Source organism: Tupaia chinensis, unplaced genomic scaffold (genome assembly GCF_000334495.1).
Source record: "Tupaia chinensis unplaced genomic scaffold, TupChi_1.0 Scaffold000392_1, whole genome shotgun sequence".
Taxonomy (NCBI): domain Eukaryota; kingdom Metazoa; phylum Chordata; class Mammalia; order Scandentia; family Tupaiidae; genus Tupaia; species Tupaia belangeri.
In genome coordinates this window covers 1,615,181-1,636,516 of record NW_006159894.1, presented here as the reverse complement: position 1 = coordinate 1,636,516, position 21,336 = coordinate 1,615,181, and the positions used below count along the sequence as shown (strand labels likewise).

At 40.3% G+C, this 21,336-nt stretch overlaps 1 protein-coding gene across 1 annotated transcript in view; it reads right to left on the bottom strand.

Annotated features, from left to right (window-relative positions):
* The window catches only part of ITSN1 (intersectin 1), a 268,969-nt gene that overhangs the window by 120,888 nt on the left and 126,745 nt on the right, over nt 1–21,336 (bottom strand). Inside the window, exons 12-16 of the mRNA XM_006153903.3 lie at nt 18,759–18,896; nt 16,573–16,688; nt 11,703–11,965; nt 9,244–9,393; nt 7,570–7,710 (exon numbers count right to left, since the gene is read on the bottom strand). Of these exons, the coding sequence (XP_006153965.1) occupies nt 7,570–7,710; nt 9,244–9,393; nt 11,703–11,965; nt 16,573–16,688; nt 18,759–18,896 (808 nt within the window). The remainder of the gene's footprint in view (nt 1–7,569; nt 7,711–9,243; nt 9,394–11,702; nt 11,966–16,572; nt 16,689–18,758; nt 18,897–21,336) is intronic.

The following is a 21,336-nucleotide window of genomic DNA, read 5'->3' as shown; positions in this document are numbered from 1 at the left end:
CACCGGGTCCGGGACACGAACCGCGGTCAACTACGTGGGAATCCAGCGACATAGCCATTACACTAACTGCTGGTTCCCAGTAACACTAATCTTTTTAAAAAAGTAACCATTATCTCATTCTCTATAAAGTATCTCTTTCTTTCTTCAAACCATGTATTATTTCTATGCTTTCTCACTTTGTCTCTGTATCTCTCCTACAAGCACATGTTCACCTAGGTAAATTGTTTTAAAAAATGTACTATAAGTAGGACTTAGCAGAAAGAAAATTGAAATAATAATCACTCAGTTATCTGAAGATCAAATGCAAAGGCAGTGATCCTATAGTTTGTAAACTGACTCAGCAGTTTAAAGAGGAACTTGACTCAACTCGGATTCTCAACAGGGCCAAACTTATGTTTACATACATCTGAACTTAGAGAAATCTAAAAGATATGTATTTTTTTTTTTTTTTTTTTAAGATAGAGTAGCCCTATTGCAATCCTCTTGCCTCAGCTTCCTGAGTAGCAGGAACTACAGGCTCACACCACTGAATTCAGCTTTTATGTGGTTTGGGAATCCAACCTAGGCCTCCCATGTGGCCTTAGTCAGCCAAGAGGGGCACTGACCAGTGCATGCTAAAGAGGCTGGGCCCATCAAAAGATTTTCACAAGTAGAATTTGAGCTGTGGTATACATTTATCTATCACACAGAGCTAAACCACAATGTATAAGGTTGTTTAGTGTTTTTGTGACCTGCCAAGCACAGTATCTGCTTAAGTTTACCTGAATTTATTCCATATGGTTTTTGTACATTTCAGTAAAATGGTAGGTTTTCCAGGATATAATTAGAGTATCTGAATCTTTACATTGATTAAAAAGTGATATCTACGTATTGACTTTTGGTTGAAAAAGGTAAAAATACTCTATTAAAATTTTTCATCAGAGGCTAAGAACCAGGTTCCCTAGTTTCCCTGGGGACAACCACCTTTAGATGCAGATTGGCTCCTGTGCAATAAATCTTTGGGTACTATCTGTCTGCACGGTAGAAAGCTAAACACAGAGGCTTTAGAAGTGTTTCTTACAAATAATACACAAACACACGCATCTTGACAAGACAGAATACACAAAGCAGATCATATTCCAGATCATACCAACCAAATTTTTCCTTCTCTTAGTCTTCTTTCCAAGTTAAAGTAATACCCCTTGCCCCTGAACCCCTGGTTCTTTCCTGAACCAAGACAAACAATGAAATATCAAGATAAGGTCTAGGCTCAGCTCACTGAGATTGTTTTAATAAACATTACTTTAGGGCTAGCAGGAGCATGGAGCTTAAGGCAACTGGATCCCACATAGCCAACTCCACGGTTTAAGTCCCAGACCCAGTGGCTTGAAAATCACATTGTGCAGGTGTGCATGCATGCCCCAAATCCTGAGAATGGAGAAGGGACTGTGGCATGGCCATGTCCCCTGGGGGGTGACTTCTCATTTTCTATCTCTCTGCTTGTCCACAGAGCACATTGTGACCTATGGCAACAGCAACAACAAAAAAATATATTAAAATGTATAACCTGAATTTCTAAAATAGATTAAATTGATACCTAATCATTTGCAAAGTAAGTAACACTAATCCTTTTTTTTTTTTTTTAGAGGTTTTCGCTATAGGGTGTGTGCGCTCACCAGACAGACAGAGGGAAACATAGAAACAGAAAGCAAGAAATCACTCCCCAGGGGGGATGGTCATGCTGCAATCCCTTCTCCTCCATTCTCCTCTCGGGATCTTGGGCATGCATGCACACGCGCCTGGCGTGAGTTTTAAGCCACCGGGTCCGGGACACGAACCGCGGTCAACTACGTGGGAATCCAGCGACATAGCCATTACACTAACTGCTGGTTCCCAGTAACACTAATCTTTTTAAAAAAGTAACCATTATCTCATTCTCTATAAGGTATCTCTTTCTTTCTTCAAACCATGTATTATTTCTACATTTTAGGAATCCTGTTTTTTTTTTTTTTTAAATTTTATTATTATCAATACCTAAACATTCCAGGCATCAATATTAAAGAAGAAAAATGTGTTCGGTCACATAGCATTCAGTGGTAATATTGTGATAATAAATAAATACAGGGCCTTTACCCCTAAATTTTCCAAGGGAATATCTTATGAAACTTCTCACCAATAGTTAATGGAAGACACATACAGAGTTGGCAAATAGAAAAATATACCTTTAAATGATGCATGCATTTAAAAAACATATTTTAAGACAATTTCCAACAATGAAGTTCTGGTACTGTTTATATGTTCATATCTTAAAACCTTAAATGAATGAATTTTTTTTTTTCAGGACTTCAAAGTACATGATAGAAGTGACAGAACTGAAAGAAAAACAGATAAATCCACAAAAATGGAAATTGAAATGCTTCTTTTCAGTAGCTAAAAGAAGTCACAAAATCAGTAAGGACAGAGACAATTTGAACACTACCATGGATCAACCTGATCAAACTAACACACTAATGGGACACTTGACCTAACTACAAGAGAGTCCAGGTTCTTTCAAGTACACATGTGAGCCATAGGTCTTGATAATGTAAAAGCATTAAAAAGGACTGAAATCCTACAGAGAATGCTTGCATATCATAAGACATAAATTAGAAACCAGTAAGATATGTCTCCCCCCCAAAAAACCACAATCCAACTATTTGGAAACTAAAAGGTATAATTTTAAATAAGCATCAATCAAAGAAGAAATGGTAAAATCAATAAAGTTTTCGAATTGAGTGACTATGAACAAAACAACATAATAAAAATTCATGGAATATAGATACAACAATGCTTGCAATGTTTATATCAGAAATGAAGAGAGGGCCAAATTCAATAATTTAAGCTTCTTCTTTATGAAACTAGAAAAAAAATTCAAAGTAAATGTAAGAAAAGAATAGTAATAATAACAAAAGAGCGTAAGTAAATGAAGTAGAAAAGATATACCATAGGGAAACAATAAAGCCAAAGGCTTTTTGTTCATTTGTTTATTGAGATTTTTGCTACAGGGTGCATGTGCTCACTAGAGAGACAGAGACAAAAAAACAGAAAGCAAGAAATCACCCCCCGGGTGGATGGCCACGCCACAATGCCTTCTCCTCTATTCTTCTCTTGAGATCTTGGGTATGCATGCAAACGTACCCAGCATGAGTTTTAAGCCTCTGGGTCTGGGACTCGAACCATAGTCGACTATGTAGGAGCCCAGTGATGTAACCATTATGCCATCTGCTAGTCCCAGAGAAGAGCTTACTTAAAAAAAAAAAAAAAAATCAATAAAACCCAACAAACTTGGGGTCAATAGGTGGCATGGTGGTTAAAACGCTGGACTCCCACATGGTCAACTGCAATTAGGGTCCCAGACCTGTCAGCCAGAGTAATCAAGAAAAGGAGGAGTGAGGAGCAATTAGCGGGAGATGACACAAGGTACCAATATCTAGAATGAAGGAAGGAACATCAACTACAGATATGACAGACTTGTGGCGAGTTAAGTGAATATTGTGACTGCTATGTAAATAAGTTTGAAATTAAGGTAAAATGAAAAAATTCACTGAAAGATACAAATGATCAAAACAGACTCAGAAGAAACAGAATCTATAAATAACCCTTTTCATCCATTGAATTCCCAGCCCAGAATGCTTCGCTAATGAATGCTAACAAAAATGTAAGGGAAAGGAACCAGCAGTTAGCGTAATGGCTATGTCGCTGGACTCCCACGTAGTCAACCACGGTTTGCGTCCTGGACCCGGTGGCTTAAAACTCACGCTGGGCGCGTGTGCGTGCGTGCCCAGGATCCCAGGAGGAGAATGGAGGAGAGGGGATTGCGGCGTGACCATCCCCCCTGGGGGGTGATTTCTCACTTTCTGTCTCTCTCTGTCTGTCTGGCGAGCGCACGCGCCCTATAGCAAAAACCTCTAAAAAAAAAAAAGAGTAAATAAACCATGACCTAATGTAGTTTATCCCAGTAGTGGAAGATTGGTTTAACATCCAAAGTGTAATCAATATAAATCACCATATTAGCAAATTATAAATAAAAATATATAATCATCTCAACAGATGCAGAAAAATGCATATGGGCCAATTCAATGTTCATTCATGATAAAAACTTTCAGCAAAAAAAGGAATAAAAGGGAAGTCCCTTAATTAGAAAGAGTACCTACCAAAAACCTAATTAACATCTTATTAGTGGATGTTCTGGTCAATGCAATAAAACAAAAAGAACAAGAAAACTCATGCTACTTTATTTCAAAAAGGATTATAAAAGTATAGTTATTGGGACCAGCAGTTAGCGTAATGGCTATGTCGCTGGACTCCCACGTAGTCGACCGCGGTTCGCGTCCTAGACCCGGTGGCTTAAACTCACGCTGGGCACATGTGCATGCGTGCCCAAGATCCCGAGAGGAGAAGGGATTGCAACGTGGCCATCCCCCCTGGGGGGTGATTTCTCGCTTTCTATCTCTCTGTCTCTCTGTCTGTCTGGCGAGCGCATGCGCCCTATAGCAAAAACTTCTCCAAAAAAAAAAAGCATAGTTATTAATGGAGTAAGGTACTAGTGAAAGGTAAACATACACATCAAAGGAGCAGAACAAAGTTCAGACTAGACCTTTACAAATATGTTCAACTGATATTCAACCAACTACTCATTCAATGAGAGAAAAAACACTGTATTCAATGAATGGAGCTAGAACAAAAGGGTACCAGTACTGGAAAGAAAATGAACCTTAAGCTTTATTTCATAGTATATGCAAAAAAAACCACTTGAGATTGATCATAGACAAAAACATTTAAGATGTTTACAATTATCAGATGGTCAAAAATTTCTTAGAAGGGGCTGGCAGGTGGTGTGGTGGGTAAAGTGCTGGACTCCAACATGGCCAACCACTAGTCCCAGACCAGGTGGCTTGCTTTCTCGCTTTCCCTCCCTTTCTCTCTCTCCCTATCTCTAGTGAATGCATATTCCCTGTAGCAAACTAAAACATAATAATAATCATAAATAAAATTACATTAATATTATTTAAAAAATTCTTAGAAGATAAAAAAAGTTGACATTAAAAGAAAAAATTGATAAAATGAACCTAAATAACTATTTACAACTTCTGCCTTTTAAAGAGTCACTATAACAAAAATGTAGACACAGACTGGAAAAAAAAATTTGTAAAACATGTATTTGACAAGACTTCTTAGCAAGAATATGTAAAGAACCCTTAAAATTCGGGACCAGTAGGTTGCATGGTGGTTAAGGAGCTGGACACTCCCAAATGGCCAACCATGGTTCGAGTCCCACACTTGGTGGCTTGCTTTCTCATTCCCCGCCCCCTATCTCTCTGTCTCTCTCTCTGGTCAAATTAGAATAAATGAACTAATAAATAAAATTAAAAAAAAAAAACCCTGACAATTCATTAAGAAAAACAAACCAATTAAAAATAAGCAAAAGATTTGTTCAGGAACTTCAACAAAGACATCCCAAGAAGATGCATACTAATTAACACTTAAAATGATATATATTATCACTAGTCAACAGGGAAATATAGATTAAAACCAAAAAGAACAAGAGAACTCATGCTACTTGATTTCAAAAAGGATTATAAAAGTATAGTTATTAATGGAGTAAGGTACTAGTGAAAGGTAAACATATACAAAATACTTTTTACACACCCACCAGAAATGTTAAAATTAAAAATAATGACAATAACAAGTGCTAGAAACGATGAAGAATAATATACTTACAAGCATATTAAACATACCCTTACATAACACAGTATTCTACCCACTCCAAAAAACTTACTCAAGAAAAATAAAACATATTTCCATATGTTTGTACAAAAAAGTCCCAAACTGGAAAGAAACATTAATGTTAGTCAACAGGTGAATGGACAAACAGGAAATACTATTTGGTGATGAATAGGAGGAATGAACTTTCCATTCACTCAGTAACACGGATAAAGCCCAGAGACAGCATGCTGAGAAAAAGAAGCCTCTCATGAATGGGTCACAAAGTTCAAATATGATGATGTGTATATGATATTTACATGAATTTCATGGCCCTGTAATTCAGGCTTAATACAACAACTTTGGACAGGCAATAAAATGAAGGTAGAATTGCTCATAGTTCTCCATTATTTCTTCAGCTATTCTTTCTACATATCTGATATCTCCCCTAACAGACTTTTTTCACTGCCATGCTCACCAGTGAGACAGACAGAGGGAAAGGTAGAAAGCACCCCTCCATGTGGTGTGGTCATGCCACAATCTCTTCTTCTCCACTTCTCCATCATGTCAGGATTCGGGGCCATCATCACAGGTTCTCAGTGTGTTTTTCAAGCCACCAGGGCCAGGATTTAAACCACATATTGGCCAAGTAGATCCAGTTCTCTAACCATAAGCTACGAAGACGCCCCCCTCCTAAATACTAAATTGCACTCATTTATTGTAATAATCAGGTCAAAGTCCTATACAGAAGCTATGCTATGTGATCCAGCCCCACCTGCTGTCACCACAGAAAACCTAACTCGCATCCCAAACAACTGTTATATCCTCAGGACTCTGGGACTATTTTTGTCTCCACTTGCTCTGCCAAATAGCCACAAGGTTTACCCACTCACTGATTTCCAGCTTTTTTTGTTGTTGTCTGTTTATGTTTTTAGGTTATTTGCCATAGGGCACATGCAGTCGTGGGAGAGACAGAAAGCAAGAAAGTGAGAAATCACCCCCTATGGGGTATGGCCACACAATAATCCCTTCTCCTTCATTCTCCTCTTGGGATTTTAGGCACGCGCGCACACACACCAGGCACGATTTTCAAGCCACCAGGTTTGGGACTTGAACTGCAGTTGGCCACGGGAGTCCAGTACCTTAACCACTAAGCCATCTGCTGGCCCCTGATTTCAAGTTTTTGTTCAAACGTCTCCATCACAGAAAGGCCTGACCCGACCACTTTGGCTAAAATCACAACACTCCTACCTTAAGGACACTTTCTCTCCTTCCCTACTCACTCATCTTAGTACTTCAGTCTTCTAATAGAAGACATTCTTATTGTCTAAGTGTCTACCCTTCCTACAAACAGAAGGTGAACACCATGAAGGCAGTGCTGTCCTCTCATTGCTGAAAGACCAGGGCCTGCAAGAGCACCGGGCCAGTAACAGTGCTCAGCAAACATTTGTTGAGTTTGTTTATTTGGCAGCTTATTTTTCAGACAAGGACCCCACCTACTTCACTCTTGTTTCCCAGTACCTAGCACCTGGTAGATGTTTAATTTTTGTTGAATAAATGAATGAAATAAATTAGAAAAAAGCAAGTAATCTTAAAAACATTTAAAAAAATTATTTCCATCATGAGAGTGAGAAACTAAGACAGAGAACAAAACAGAGAAGTACCCTCAGCAGGGTCATGCGACAACTACTACCCCCAAAGCCTTTCTCACAGCCAAAACCATAGGCATGTGTGCCCAGTGCGAACAGACGCACAGGTGAGCTGAATCACACTCTTCCACATGCATCCAGCTTTGCTGGAGCAGTGTGCTGCTGCTGCGTACCAAGCTGGCCCGTGAAAGGGGCTCACCTGTAATTGTTGTTGTAGATGGGTGATCTCAGCGATTCTCAACTCTCTAGATTTGTTAGTACTCTCAATTTCTTGTCTTTGAGTGGTCAATCGACATCTGATATCTTGAAGTTTTCCTTCTAATTGATGCTTTTTATCATTCTTTAACAAATAAAAGATAATAGGAATTATTACCATTGTTAATGGTTCAATGTTAGCATATTTCCAAAGCAAAAACTGCACTTACTAGAGCTTCTAATTCAAATTCCAAAGTCTTTTTCTTAGCTTTCAGTACAACTATGTCCTCTTGTTCTTTGTTTCTTTGATTCAGTAGTTCTTGCCTTCGATTCCGTTCCCACTCAAGTTGTCGTTGTCTTTCAAGTTCCCGTTTTGCAGCCTGTGACATTTACAAACAGACAATTTATTAATTATTCAGTTCTTACATTATACAGTGTTTCTTAACAAAAGTAACATAAGTCTTTCCTCTTAGGGATGACATATAAGACATTATAAGAAATCATATTCCAAGACAATGACAACAAACATTTTATAAAAATACACTATTCCTTCAGTGGGGGAAAAAGGGAAATTTAGAATTGACTATTCTATTTATAAAAGATAAGAATTGTCAGGATCACTTCATCATTGGAATTTCATTCTTTATGCTTTTGAGGACACTTGATGTGCTAAATAAAAGTGCTTTCTTATTTACTGGTTCAAGAAGAGAAGAAAAACTGACTTTCTCTAGTAAAGTTAAATTAAAACCCGGGGGTGGCTCCATTCTCCTCTTGGGATCTTGGGCACACATGCACACACACCCGGCATGAATTTAAGCCACCAGGTCCGGGACTCGAGCAGCAGTGGACTACATGGGAGTTCAGGGACATAGCCATTATGCCAACTCCTGGTCCCTATTTATCTCAAGTTTTAAAAGTCTTGCAGCCAGCAGGTGACATAGTAGTTAGGGCGCTAGACTCCCTGAACACCATGAAGGCAGTGCTGTCCTCTCATTGCTGAAAGACCAGGGCCTGCAAGAGCACCGGGCCAGTAACAGTGCTCAGCAAACATTTGTTGAGTTTGTTTACTTGGCAGCTTATTTTTCAGACAAGGACCCCACCTACTTCACTCTTGTTTCCCAGTACCTAGCACCTGGTAGATGTTTAATTTTTGTTGAATAAATGAATGAAATAAATTAGAAAAAAGCAAGTAATCTTAAAAACATTTAAAAAAATTATTTCCATCATGAGAGTGAGAAACTAAGACAGAGAACAAAACAGAGAAGTACCCTCAGCAGGGTCATGCGACAACTACTACCCCCAAAGCCTTTCTCACAGCCAAAACCATAGGCATGTGTGCCCAGTGCGAACAGACGCACAGGTGAGCTGAATCACACTCTTCCACATGCATCCAGCTTTGCTGGAGCAGTGTGCTGCTGCTGCGTACCAAGCTGGCCCGTGAAAGGGGCTCACCTGTAATTGTTGTTGTAGATGGGGGATCTCAGCGATTCTCAACTCTCTAGATTTGTTAGTACTCTCAATTTCTTGTCTTTGAGTGGTCAATCGACATCTGATATCTTGAAGTTTTCCTTCTAATTGATGCTTTTTATCATTCTTTAACAAATAAAAGATAATAGGAATTATTACCATTGTTAATGGTTCAATGTTAGCATATTTCCAAAGCAAAAACTGCACTTACTAGAGCTTCTAATTCAAATTCCAAAGTCTTTTTCTTAGCTTTCAGTACAACTATGTCCTCTTGTTCTTTGTTTCTTTGATTCAGTAGTTCTTGCCTTCGATTCCGTTCCCACTCAAGTTGTCGTTGTCTTTCAAGTTCCCGTTTTGCAGCCTGTGACATTTACAAACAGACAATTTATTAATTATTCAGTTCTTACATTATACAGTGTTTCTTAACAAAAGTAACATAAGTCTTTCCTCTTAGGGATGACATATAAGACATTATAAGAAATCATATTCCAAGACAATGACAACAAACATTTTATAAAAATACACTATTCCTTCAGTGGGGGAAAAAGGGAAATTTAGAATTGACTATTCTATTTATAAAAGATAAGAATTGTCAGGATCACTTCATCATTGGAATTTCATTCTTTATGCTTTTGAGGACACTTGATGTGCTAAATAAAAGTGCTTTCTTATTTACTGGTTCAAGAAGAGAAGAAAAACTGACTTTCTCTAGTAAAGTTAAATTAAAACCCGGGGGTGGGGGGCAGACAAAACCAGGCTTTCTTCCATCAAAAAATAAATGATTTATCTTAAGTTTTGAGGGTTGTTTTTTGGTTTTTTTTTTTTTTGGTGGGAGAGGTTTTTGTTATAGGGCACATGTGCTCGCCAGAAAGACAGAGACAGAGAGTCAGAAAGCAAGAAATCATCCCCCAGGGAGGATGGTCATGCCACAATCCCTTATCCTCCATTCTCCTCTTGGGATCTTGGGCACACATGCACACACACCCGGCGTGAATTTAAGCCACCAGGTCCGGGACTCGAGCGGCAGTGGACTACATGGGAGTTCAGGGACATAGCCATTATGCCAACTCCTGGTCCCTATTTATCTCAAGTTTTAAAAGTCTTGCAGCCAGCAGGTGACATAGTAGTTAGGGCGCTAGACTCCCATATGGTTGAATGCAGTTCTAGTCCCGGACTCGGTGGCTTAAAACTCATGCCAGAGGCATGTGCATGCATGCCACAAATCCCAAGAGGATACTGGAGAAGAAGGGATTGCTGCATGGCCAACCTCCCTGGGGGGTGATTTCTTGCTTTCTGTCTCTGGCGAGCACACATGCCCTATAGCAAAAAATCTCTCTTAAAAAAAAAAAAAAAAAGCCTGTGACACCCACTTCCACAATCATCCACTTCCTTTATACCATAAAAGCTTCCCTAAGTTTTCTGGAAATGCCAGCTCTCTCTGACAACAGCTGGGTAGAGTACATTTCACAGCATCTCTCATTCTCCACTGTGATCACGTCTGAGTCACCCACCTTCCAAACATGCTGGAAAGTCCTGGAGGACAAGTGGACTATCTAGTTACCACTGAATCCCCAGGGACTAACAATGCCTGGCACACGGTAAATGTCTACTGAAAAAGTTAAGCACTCTGAAATGTCACTTTCTTTATATAGCGAATTAAAGGCTGTCTATTTTGGTTGTCCATTCAGGAAATTAAAATCACGTTAGCTATCTGTGCATATCGGCAGCCCATGGCTACAAGCTTTCTAAAGCCGTCATCAGAAAATAAAATCAAAGTATTATTTTTTTATAAAGGAAAATTCTTCATCTTTATATTTTATTAACAATGGGAGAATCACGGTTTTGTTTCTGTGTCAATATGTTAAAATTGGAAAGACAGACAAGAAGCTGGCTTGGCACCAAATTTATGAACATAAATGTTCATGAACATAGTGAGGATTTCTCAGCCATATTTATAAGTGTAAATAAAAAACGTTGTAGCACAGTATAACTGGTATGATACCATTACTGTGGCTTAAGAAAAAAATCACAAAATTGTCCACCCTCCCCACCATATAAGCCTTTAAATCTTACAATAGGTATACAAATACAGATGAAAAAGTCTGGAGGAACTGCTCTCAATGATTCATTACAAGACTGGACCATAAAAAACTTGTACATAACTGTCCATAACTGCAGTATTTATAATGGCTAAAAAGAACAAACAACCCAATGTCTATAACTATGAATGGATGAACAATGTGAGGTCTTATCCATACAATGAAATATTAACCAGCATAAAGAGGAATTAAGTACTGATTCATGCCGCAATATGAATGAGCCTTGCAAACATTATGCTATGTGAACGTGAGATACAAAAGGCCACATATTGTATGAGTTCATTGGTAAGAAATGTCAAGAATAGGCAAGTCTATAGGGATAAAAGTCAGCTAGTGATTGCCAGGGGCTGGATGGGGGAGGAGAGAAATGAGGAGTAACTGCTTAATGATTAAAGGGTTTCTTAACAGGGTGATGAAAATGTTCTGGAATTAGACAGTAGTGCCGGCTGTACAATGCTGTGAATGTACTTAAGCAATTAAATTGTAAAAAACGGGAAAAAAAAGATCATCTGAATACTTCCAAAAGAGAGAGGATGCTTGTGCACTGGTCAGGGGCTTCGTAGCCACCTACCTCCCGCCTCTCGATTTCTTTCCTCCTCTCCTCCTCTCTCTGCCGTTCCAGCTCCCGCTGCTTTTCAAGCTGCTTCTCCAACTCCAGTTGCCGTTTGCGCTCCTGCTCCTGGCGCTCCCGCTCTTTCCGTTCCTGCTCTGCCCGCTCCAGTTGGGCCAAGCGCTCTTGCTCTTTGCGCTGCTGCTCCAAGAGAGCTTGTCTTCGTTTCTCCAGCTCCAGATTGCCACGTTCAAAATTCTCCCGCTTCTTATCTTCAAATGTTACTTTAAAACAAGGAACGGAATGACTGTGAAAAGTCACGACTTCCAACATACTGTTTTCAAAGGAAACACCTGGTATATATGAAATTTGTAGTGGTGATCCAATCCGGAACTCTCGATGTTCCTTACAATGCCCTTGTCAATAATCACTACCCCACACACTTCATCTAACTTCTCTGCTTCCAGTTCGCGACACAGTGTTTCTAGAAAATTCTTCTGTAACAGTTCTACATCATGACCCAATCTCTTCTCCTTCCTTGGCGCTCTCCCCTTTCCCCCCTTCTGTATGACCTAGCTTCAGCAACTGATCCCTATCTTTCTCTCTTTTCTGTACCACGAACCTCTCCCATGTCCTTCTTTCCCTCAGCCTGTAACCAAGCCGCTGTCTCTCTTATTCAATAATCTCTCGGCCTAGAAAGTGAGCAATCCATTTCACACCTAAGAACAAGTTGTGCCCTAATCACACCAATTAAGAATATTAGAGCTATTATCCAGTTCTAGGATTATTTTCTCTAATCCTTGTTAACGTGTTTACATTTTACTATATTCATTTAAAAGAATGCCATCCTCCATGTTCCCTACCGTTTGCAGCAGTAAGGATTTCAGCATTTTGGTACCAACTCTAACCAGTGACACTCTCATGGCCAGTCTGTGCAGCACACCATGCCCGTCATCCCCAACCTACTCTGAGAACTCCGCTTTTCACTCGGTAGGTATAAGCATACTTCCTCGGCCTCTTCCCACAGTCCTGCTTGGATTCACTGCTTCAGCCAGACCTTCCTCACTTACTGGAGTCAAGGATTAGATATCAAGGACGGCAAGTATGTTTTTTGTTTGTTTGTTTTCTTGTACCTTTGGCAGTTTCAGAAAGGCAGCATCCCCCATTAAACTGCAAGTCCCTCTGCCACAGAAAGGAACGAAGTAATGATACATGCTACAATGTGGACAGATCTCAAAAACACTGTGCTAAAAGAAGCCAGATATAAAAAGCCACATATTATATGATTCCAGTTACATGAAATATACACAAAGGGTAAATCCAAAGAGACAGAAAGCAGACTGGTGGCTGCCAGGGTTGGGAAAAGGGGATTTGGGGGGTAACATGGTACGGAGTTCTCTTGGGGTGATAAAAATGTTTCGGAACAAGATAGAAGAGATTGCGCCACATTGTGAGTGTATTACATGCCCCTGGTACAGGCTAAACATTTGTGTCTTCCCCTGCCCCCCCACTAAATTCATATGGTGGAGCCCTAACCATTTCAATGTAATGTATTGAGAGATAGTGCCTTTGAGAAGTACTTAGGGTTCAGTTAGGTCATGGGGTGAGGTTCACAGGATGACATTAGTAGCACCATGAAAAGAGGAGGGCTCTTTTCTCTTTGCATGTCCATGCCAAGGAAAAGCCACGTTAGGACACAGAAAGGCATCTACTATCTGCAAGCCAGGAAGAGAGCTCTCTCCAGGAACTTAACTGCTAACATCCTGATCTTGGATTCCAGCCTCCCAAACTGTACAATTTAATTTCTACTCTTTAAGCCACCCCATCTATGCCATTTTGTGATACTGGCCTAAGTCCATTAAAAAGTCACTGAATTACAACTGATTTACATACTTTAAAATAATTTTTTTTTTCCGCCAGAGTGCACGTGTGCTCACCAGAGAGAAACACAGAAACAAAGGGAGAGAGGGACAGGAGAAAGCACTCCCCACGGGGAATGGTCATGCCACAACCCTTCTCCTCCATTCTCCTCTCGGGATCTTGGGTACCCATGCACACGCATCCAACATGAGTTTAAGCCACCGGGTCAGGGACTCAAACCGCGGTCGACTACATGAGAGTACAGTGACATAGCCATTACGCTAAATGCTGGTCCTCCCAGTTAATTTTTGTTGTTGTTGTTGTTTAAGGTTTTTGCCACAGGACACATGCACTTGGCAGAGAGAAACAGAGAGAGTGAGAAATTTAGGGGGGATGACAACATTGCAATCCCCTCTCCTCCATTTTGGGGATGCACACACATGTGCCAGCACGGTTTTCAAACCGCCAGTCTGGGATTTGAACCATAATCAGTCATGAATGAGTCTAGTGCCTTAATCACCATGCCAGCAATCAACTTTATATTATGTGAATTTCATCTCAGTTCTAAAACCCTTGGACTGGGTGGTGGTATGGTTGTTGAGGTGACTGGATCACACATTGCAGACTGAGTGGTTTGAGTCCTGAACCCAGCAGCACATGTGCAAGTGTGCCCTAAATCCCTAAAGGTGAGTAGAGGAGAACTGATCGTGGCATGGCCATCCCCTGGGGGGATGATTTCTGACTTTTCCTCTGTTTCTCTCTGGCCAGCCCATGCCCCCTCCAGCAAATTTTTTCTTTTTTTTTTTTTTACATTTTAAAAATAATTTTAGAAATTACAAACCATAGAAATCTCTATCCATTTTAATTCTAGTACCTGGCACTATTCCTAGTAACCAGGAGGCACATTATAAATGGCTCATAAAAGAATGGATCCTCAAACTAAATGCTCTGATCATGTCACTTTTTGTTGAAAATCTAAAATGAGGGCCAACCAGTGGCATAACAGTTAAGATGGCTGGATCCCACATGGCCAACTGTGTGGTTTAAGTCCAGGACTCACTGGCTTGCAAAACACGCCAGGCACTGGTGTACATGTTTGCAAGCCACATGTACGCATGCCCCAAATCCTGAAAGGATAAATGCAGGAGAAAGGATTATAGTATGATCATCCTCTGGGGGGATGTGTTCTCTCTCTCTTTTCTGTCTCTCTCTCTGAAGAATGCATATGTCCACTGGCAAATTAAAAAAAAAAATCTTAAATGAATGGCTATTACCAACATAAAATTAAAATTCCAAACTCTAAGCATTCCTCTCCTTATCTGTCATTAAGACTTCATTTGTATTGTTATCAAACCCCCCAAAATTCCTTGCATCCACTCGGTGACCCTATTCATCTTCAGGTCTCAACTCAACCGTGACCTCTTCCAGAGGTTTAATTGCTCCTGTCTTCACAGTCTACACCAACTAGCCAATAATAAGCTCTGCTGTGCATCTATAATAACTCTCCAGGAATTTATCACACACCAGGCACGTGTGTGTGCATGCCAAAAACCGTGAGAGGAGAATGGTGGAGAAGGGATTGCAGCATGGCCATCCCACCTAGGGAGTGATTTCTTGCTTTCTGCCTCTATGTCTCTCTAGTGAGTGCCTGTGCCCTATAGCAAAAATCTCTCCTAGAAAGAGTGAGAGAGAGTGTGAGAGCATGGACTACACATTATTAACATGAAGATTTTATATGTACTGAACACACAGATTTGCACATGGCACGTCTACACTAAGTAGTTCATCCTTGAACAAAGTAATTTAGAGAATAAACTGGAAGAGCTATGTCCTTGGCAGGCCAATTAACTGCTGAGCATTCTATATGTGGCGAAATAAAACCTACAAAGTATTTACCATTAAGAGGCACCTAAATTAATTTTATTTGCTTCTATGTATCATTATGAACTCATTATTAATAATTCATAGCCACTTTAGACTGTTTTAATAGTATGGTGGACTCATTATTATAAATGAGGACTATTTAAAATAAATTCACATTAAATTTAAAATAGGTTCCTGCTATTCTAGTTTCCAATTCTCTTGCAGCAACCTGAGAAAATAACCGTAGGTGATTTTAGTTTCTATTTCTGCCCCAATGATATCAAGCAGACACCTTAACAATTTTTTTTTAATTTCCAGAGAGCACATGCACTTGTCAGAAAGGAAGAAAATACTCCCAATAGGATGTGGTCACAAATAATCAATGCCCTCTCCTCCATTTCTCCATCCTATTAGGATCTGAGGCATGTGTGCACACATACCTAGCATTTTTTCAAGCCACTAGGACCAAGGTTCAAATTGTATGGTTGGCCATGTGGGATGTGGCTCCCTTAACTACTAATGGGGCTGGCCCGCTTATGAATTTTTAATGTTCTATAGTCCATATAACCTATTATACGTAGAAAATATATACAGACACATACATATACATATATAATTTTTTTTTTAGATTTTTGCCTTAGGACATGTATACTCATTAGAGAAAGAGACAAAGAGAGGAAAAGTGGGAAATCACCCCCCCCCAGGGAAATGGCTACACCACAATCCCTTCTTCTCCATTCTCCTCTCGGAGTTGTGGGTATGCATGTACCCATGCCCAGTGTGATTTTCAAGTTGCCAGGGCAGGGACTCAAACCGTGATCAGCCATATGGGAATTCAGTACCTTAACTACCATGCCCACCATGCCACCTGCTGACAATATATACATACATACATATATACATATGTGTGTGTGTGTGTGTGTATTTAGCAGTATACAATCAGATTTCAAGTTAAAAGTTACAAGCACATGTTAGCACAGTAGGTAAGATTATTTCTCTACACAGACCCAAATCTGAAAGTATATTAGAAGTATATCTTTCTGATTTAAGGTCAGTTAAAGAGGAACATGGCAAAAACGTCAAAAGCTAAATTTACATTTTACCTCCATTTTTGCTTTGGAGAGAAAATATCTAATATGATACAACTCAAATACAAAGTCGGCCTTACCAGGTACCTTCTTTTCTAACTGTTGCTGTTCGTCTTCTAAAACTGGTTCCTCTGGTAACCGCTGATCTACAGATGCTGAGCTGACGACAGATACACCACTGCCTGACCGCACTCTTCTGCAATCGCGGAAAAGAAGAAGAAAGAGAAGAGATTTACGCCAAACTGCCCAGGGAGAATTGAACGAGTTATGAAAAATAGTTTTAATAGCTTTTACCATATTATGGACAATGTACAGTAAGGAAAAAATAAAGATTTAGTCTTCTCTACTTAGAATTTTTTTTTTTTGGAGAGATTTTTACTATAGGGCGCATGCGCTCGCCAGACAGACAGAGAGAGACATTAGAGACAGAAAGCGAGAAATCACCCCCCAGGGGGGATGGTCACGCCGCAATCCCTTCTCCTCCATTCTCCTCTTGGGATCTTGGGCACACACGCACACGCGCCCGGCATGAGTTTTAAGCCACCGGGTCTGGGACACGAACCTCAGTCGACTACGTGGGAGTCCAGTGACATAGTCATTACGCTAACCGCTGGTTCCCCCTCTACTTAGAATTTTTCATCAGACTTTGAATGTCATCAGACTCTGAGTGCCAAGTCTGCTCAAAGTGTTCAAAACTGCCACCCAAATAAGGACTGAAGTAGTGAGTAATCATACAAATGGTCAGAACAACGCCTGGGATAGTAAGCCCTCAGTAGGGGTTAGCCGCTATTGCCGCTTCTTTCCTTCCTTCCTCCCTTTCCTTCTTTCCTTCAGGTTTTTGTCGTAGGGAGCATGCCCTCACCCGGCATGACCCTCAAGCCACCAGATCCAGGACTCGAGCCGTGGTCTGTCATGTGGGAATCCAGTGACATAACTGCTATGCCACCTGCTGGCCCTGCCATTCCCTCTTAAGTGACATTAAATTCCATCTAGCTAATTGAGATGACTTCTTTTCCCTTTACAAAGTCCCTCCATTTCCTCCCCTTAATAAACAGGTGAAATACCTGTACTGTACGGTTCTTAAAACAACCACTTAGTTTACTGATGAGCTTCATTTTAAACATTTAACCTCGCTCTTTAAAACAGTCTACTTACACTTCTTTTTATGCTTTTAAAAAGAAGCTCCAAATGTTCTATGTCTTTTGTAGTGATTCTTGCAGCTGTGAGATTTTATAGACAGACTGCCTCAGTTACCTGTTGCTCTTTCATGGTCATGCCTTTCTCAGCTGGCTCCTGAACCATATGTGCTGACAGTGATGGCTCTAATTCTCTTCATGTTAGGGGGATTTCGTCCCAATCTTTCCTGAAGTTTGAGGTTTCAGACAGAACTTTTTTTTTTTTTTTTTGAGTTTTGCCAGAGGGTGTGTGCTTGTTAGAGAGAGAGGCGCTGAAAAGGGAAGTGAGAAATCATTCCCTAGGGGCAATAGCCACGCTGCATTCCCTTCTCCATATTCCTCCTAGGATTTTGGACATACACACACACACACACACCCCAGCATGACTTTCAAGCTGCCAGGTCCAGGACTCGAATCTCAGTCAGACACGTGGAGTCCATCACCTTAACCACCATGCCACCTGCTGACCCCAGAACAGAAATTCTTAACTTTGTTTCTTTCATTCTTCTTGTACTTATATGATCACATATGTGTCTTCTATATTTAAAGCCAGGAGATAGATCTGTCTAGGACAGTGGGTGCATGCATGCATGTGTGTAGGAGAGGCGGCCATCACGGGTTTCTTCCTTGGGAGACTTTCTTGACACTCTACTGAGACTGTGTTCCATACCAGGAAACTTTTCTCCCTGAGTAAGATTCCTATGTTGCTGGCATTTCTGTTAGCTCTTGAATGTGCAGAATTCACAAGTACAATCTCCTTGATTTATTTTCTATGCACAGTCTCATACACTCGACTTCACTACTAGCATCTGTTCCTAAAATTTCTGGCAAGCTCCGATTACAAAGGTTGGTACAAAAATCAACAATGTTTCAATGTTTTACTTGATTATTTTACTAATGTACTACAAGTACTCTGAAGAACATTACAGGCCCAGGATTAACACATAACCTAGATTGGAAAATTCTCTTGAATTCATGGAAATTTCATCTATTTGCCAGAAATGAAATCCAAAGATATATAGTACAAAAAGCCAAGTTTGGAAATCATAAGCTAAGCACACAATTTCTCACAAGAGCCAAATAATCTTTACCTAAAGGAGGGTGGAATGTATTCTGGAGGCAGGACAGGCGGCAGTGGTTGGCCAGACATAGCTACATCAATTAGGTGCATAGCCAGGATAAATTCTTCGGCTGTGAGTTTTCCATCTTGATCGATGTCAGAGAGATTCCTATGGAACAAAAAGTTCATTGTAATCATGAAAATGCATGCTTCTTACTACTCATGAATGATTTAAAAGTTCTGTTTTCTTATTCTGATTCTAGGTCAACTGATTCTCTCTGTACTTCAGTTTGTAAAAAATATCTATTTCATGGTGTTGCAAAGCTAAAACGGGTTACAGCTGCGATGGTGTTCAGTAATTTTTTTTTTTTTTCAGTTTTTGCTACAGGGCATATGTGCTCACCAGAGACAGAGAGAGAGAGAGAGAGAGAAAAAAAGAGAGAGAGAATCGCCCTCTCCCCTAGAGGAGACAGTCACGCTACAACCCCTTCTCAATTCTCCTCTTGGAATTTTGGGCACACACACACATGCCCCTTGTGTGGTTTTCAAGTTGCTTGGTTGAATTGCGTAGTCAGCCAAGTGGGATCAAGCCACCTTAACCATTATGCCAACAGCTACCCTGTAAAGATACCCTTCTCAATCTCTGAAAGCCCATTTAAAATATACCATAATTATATTCATATTTCTTTAAACACTATGTCCTAGATCAAATATGGACAAATTACTGGTAAAGGGTCAGGTAGTGAATACATTTTATAAAACATACAGTCTCTGTCATACTGAATTGTGTCCTTGTGGCAGGAAAACAATTATAGGTAACACATATATAAATAGGCAGGACTACTTTTACAACAAAACTTCATCTACAAAAACAGGTGCAGTCTGGCTTCAGCCTCTAGGGTTGAAGGAATATATGGAGGAATCTTCATGGCCTCTAGTCACAGAGCCAAGGCGTTTCCTCCTGCTCAATTACTAGACTGTATCTCCACCATTCTTAATAGTGGAGTGAACTTGCCTTCAGAGCTAATTACAGTAAGCAGATTTTCCTAGAAAGATTTTTACTTAACCACTTCTGGACAAAAGAAGTACAAGGTAACACATCTGATCACTAGAGTGTCAAAAGAAAAAGAGCTACATTGGACCAGCCCTGTGGTGCAGCGGTTAAGCCCTGTGCATTGGGAGCTAGATTCCACATGGCTGACCAGGGTTTAAACCCCAGCTCCATCACCCTAAAAAGTTTGCCAAGTACATGTTTATGTGTGCCCCAAATCCTGATGAGATAGAGAAACGGAGGAAAAAAGACTGTAGCATGATGACGCCCCATTGGGGAAGTGCTTCCTCTCTCTTTCTCTTTATCTCTCTGTCTCTCATGAGCAGATGTATCCTCTAGCAATTAAAATAGAAAGAAAAAATACGATATTAGGAAACTGGATTTTCTTTCTTTCTTTCTTTCTTTTTTTTTTTTTTTTGAGAGGTTTTTGCTATAGGGCACACATGCTTGCCAGACGGACAGAAAGAGACAGAGAGATAAAAAGTGAGAAATCACCCCTCGGGGGGATGGCCACGCCGCAATCCCTTCTCCTCCATTCTCCTCCCGGGATCTTGGGCACACATGCACACGCACCTGGCGTGAGTTTAAGCCACCGGGTCCAGGACTCAAACCGCGGTCAACTACGTGGGAGTCCAGAGACATAGCCGTTACGCCAACTGCTGGTCCCAGAAACTGGATTTTCTAATGTGAGGATTACAAAACCTTCCTTTAAATTCCAAAATTTCTTTAGTTGCCATAGCTTTTTTTTGTTATTAAGGTATAACTTTAATATACTAACATTCATTCTTTTTAGAGTATAGTTCTGTGAGTTTTGACAAATGAATTCAATTATGTAACTATTACCACAATATATAGAACAATGTCAACTGCTGTTCTATTTTCGGTTCCTGTAGTTTTGCCTTTTCCACATGCCAGACAGTTTTTTTTTTTTTTTTTTTTTTTTTAAAGATTTTGGTCATAGGGTGCATGCACTTACCAGGGAGAGACAGTGAGAGGAAAAGTGAAAAGTCACCCCTGCCAAGGGGCATGGCCACGCCACAATCCCTTTTCCTCCATTCTCTGCAATCATGCCATGCACATGCAGCGTGATCTTTAAGCCACTGGGTCTAGGATTTGAACCATGGTCAGCCATGTGGGAATCCAGGGACATAACCGCTACACTATCTGCTGGCCCTAGACATCCACTTTTAAACAGAACTGAATCACAAATAAAAACCCTTGCCTACTCTTCCTTATTTTTTATTTTCATGCTTCACCATTCGTTACTTTTACAGTCAGCAGAAGGCAGTTGAAGGACCAGCAGATGGCATAGTGTTTATGTCACTGGACTCCCACATGGCTGACTGCAGTTTAAGTCCCTGACCAGGTTGCTTCAAAATCACGCTGAGTGCATGCGCATTCATGCCCAAGATCCTAGGAGGAGAATGAAAGAGAAGGGATTGTGGCATGGCCATCCACCCTAGGGGAAATGTCTCACTTTCCTTCTCACTGTGTCTGTCTCTCTTTTTCTCCAGGGAGCATACCCAACCCCAGGCAAAAAGCTCTAAAGAAAAAAAGA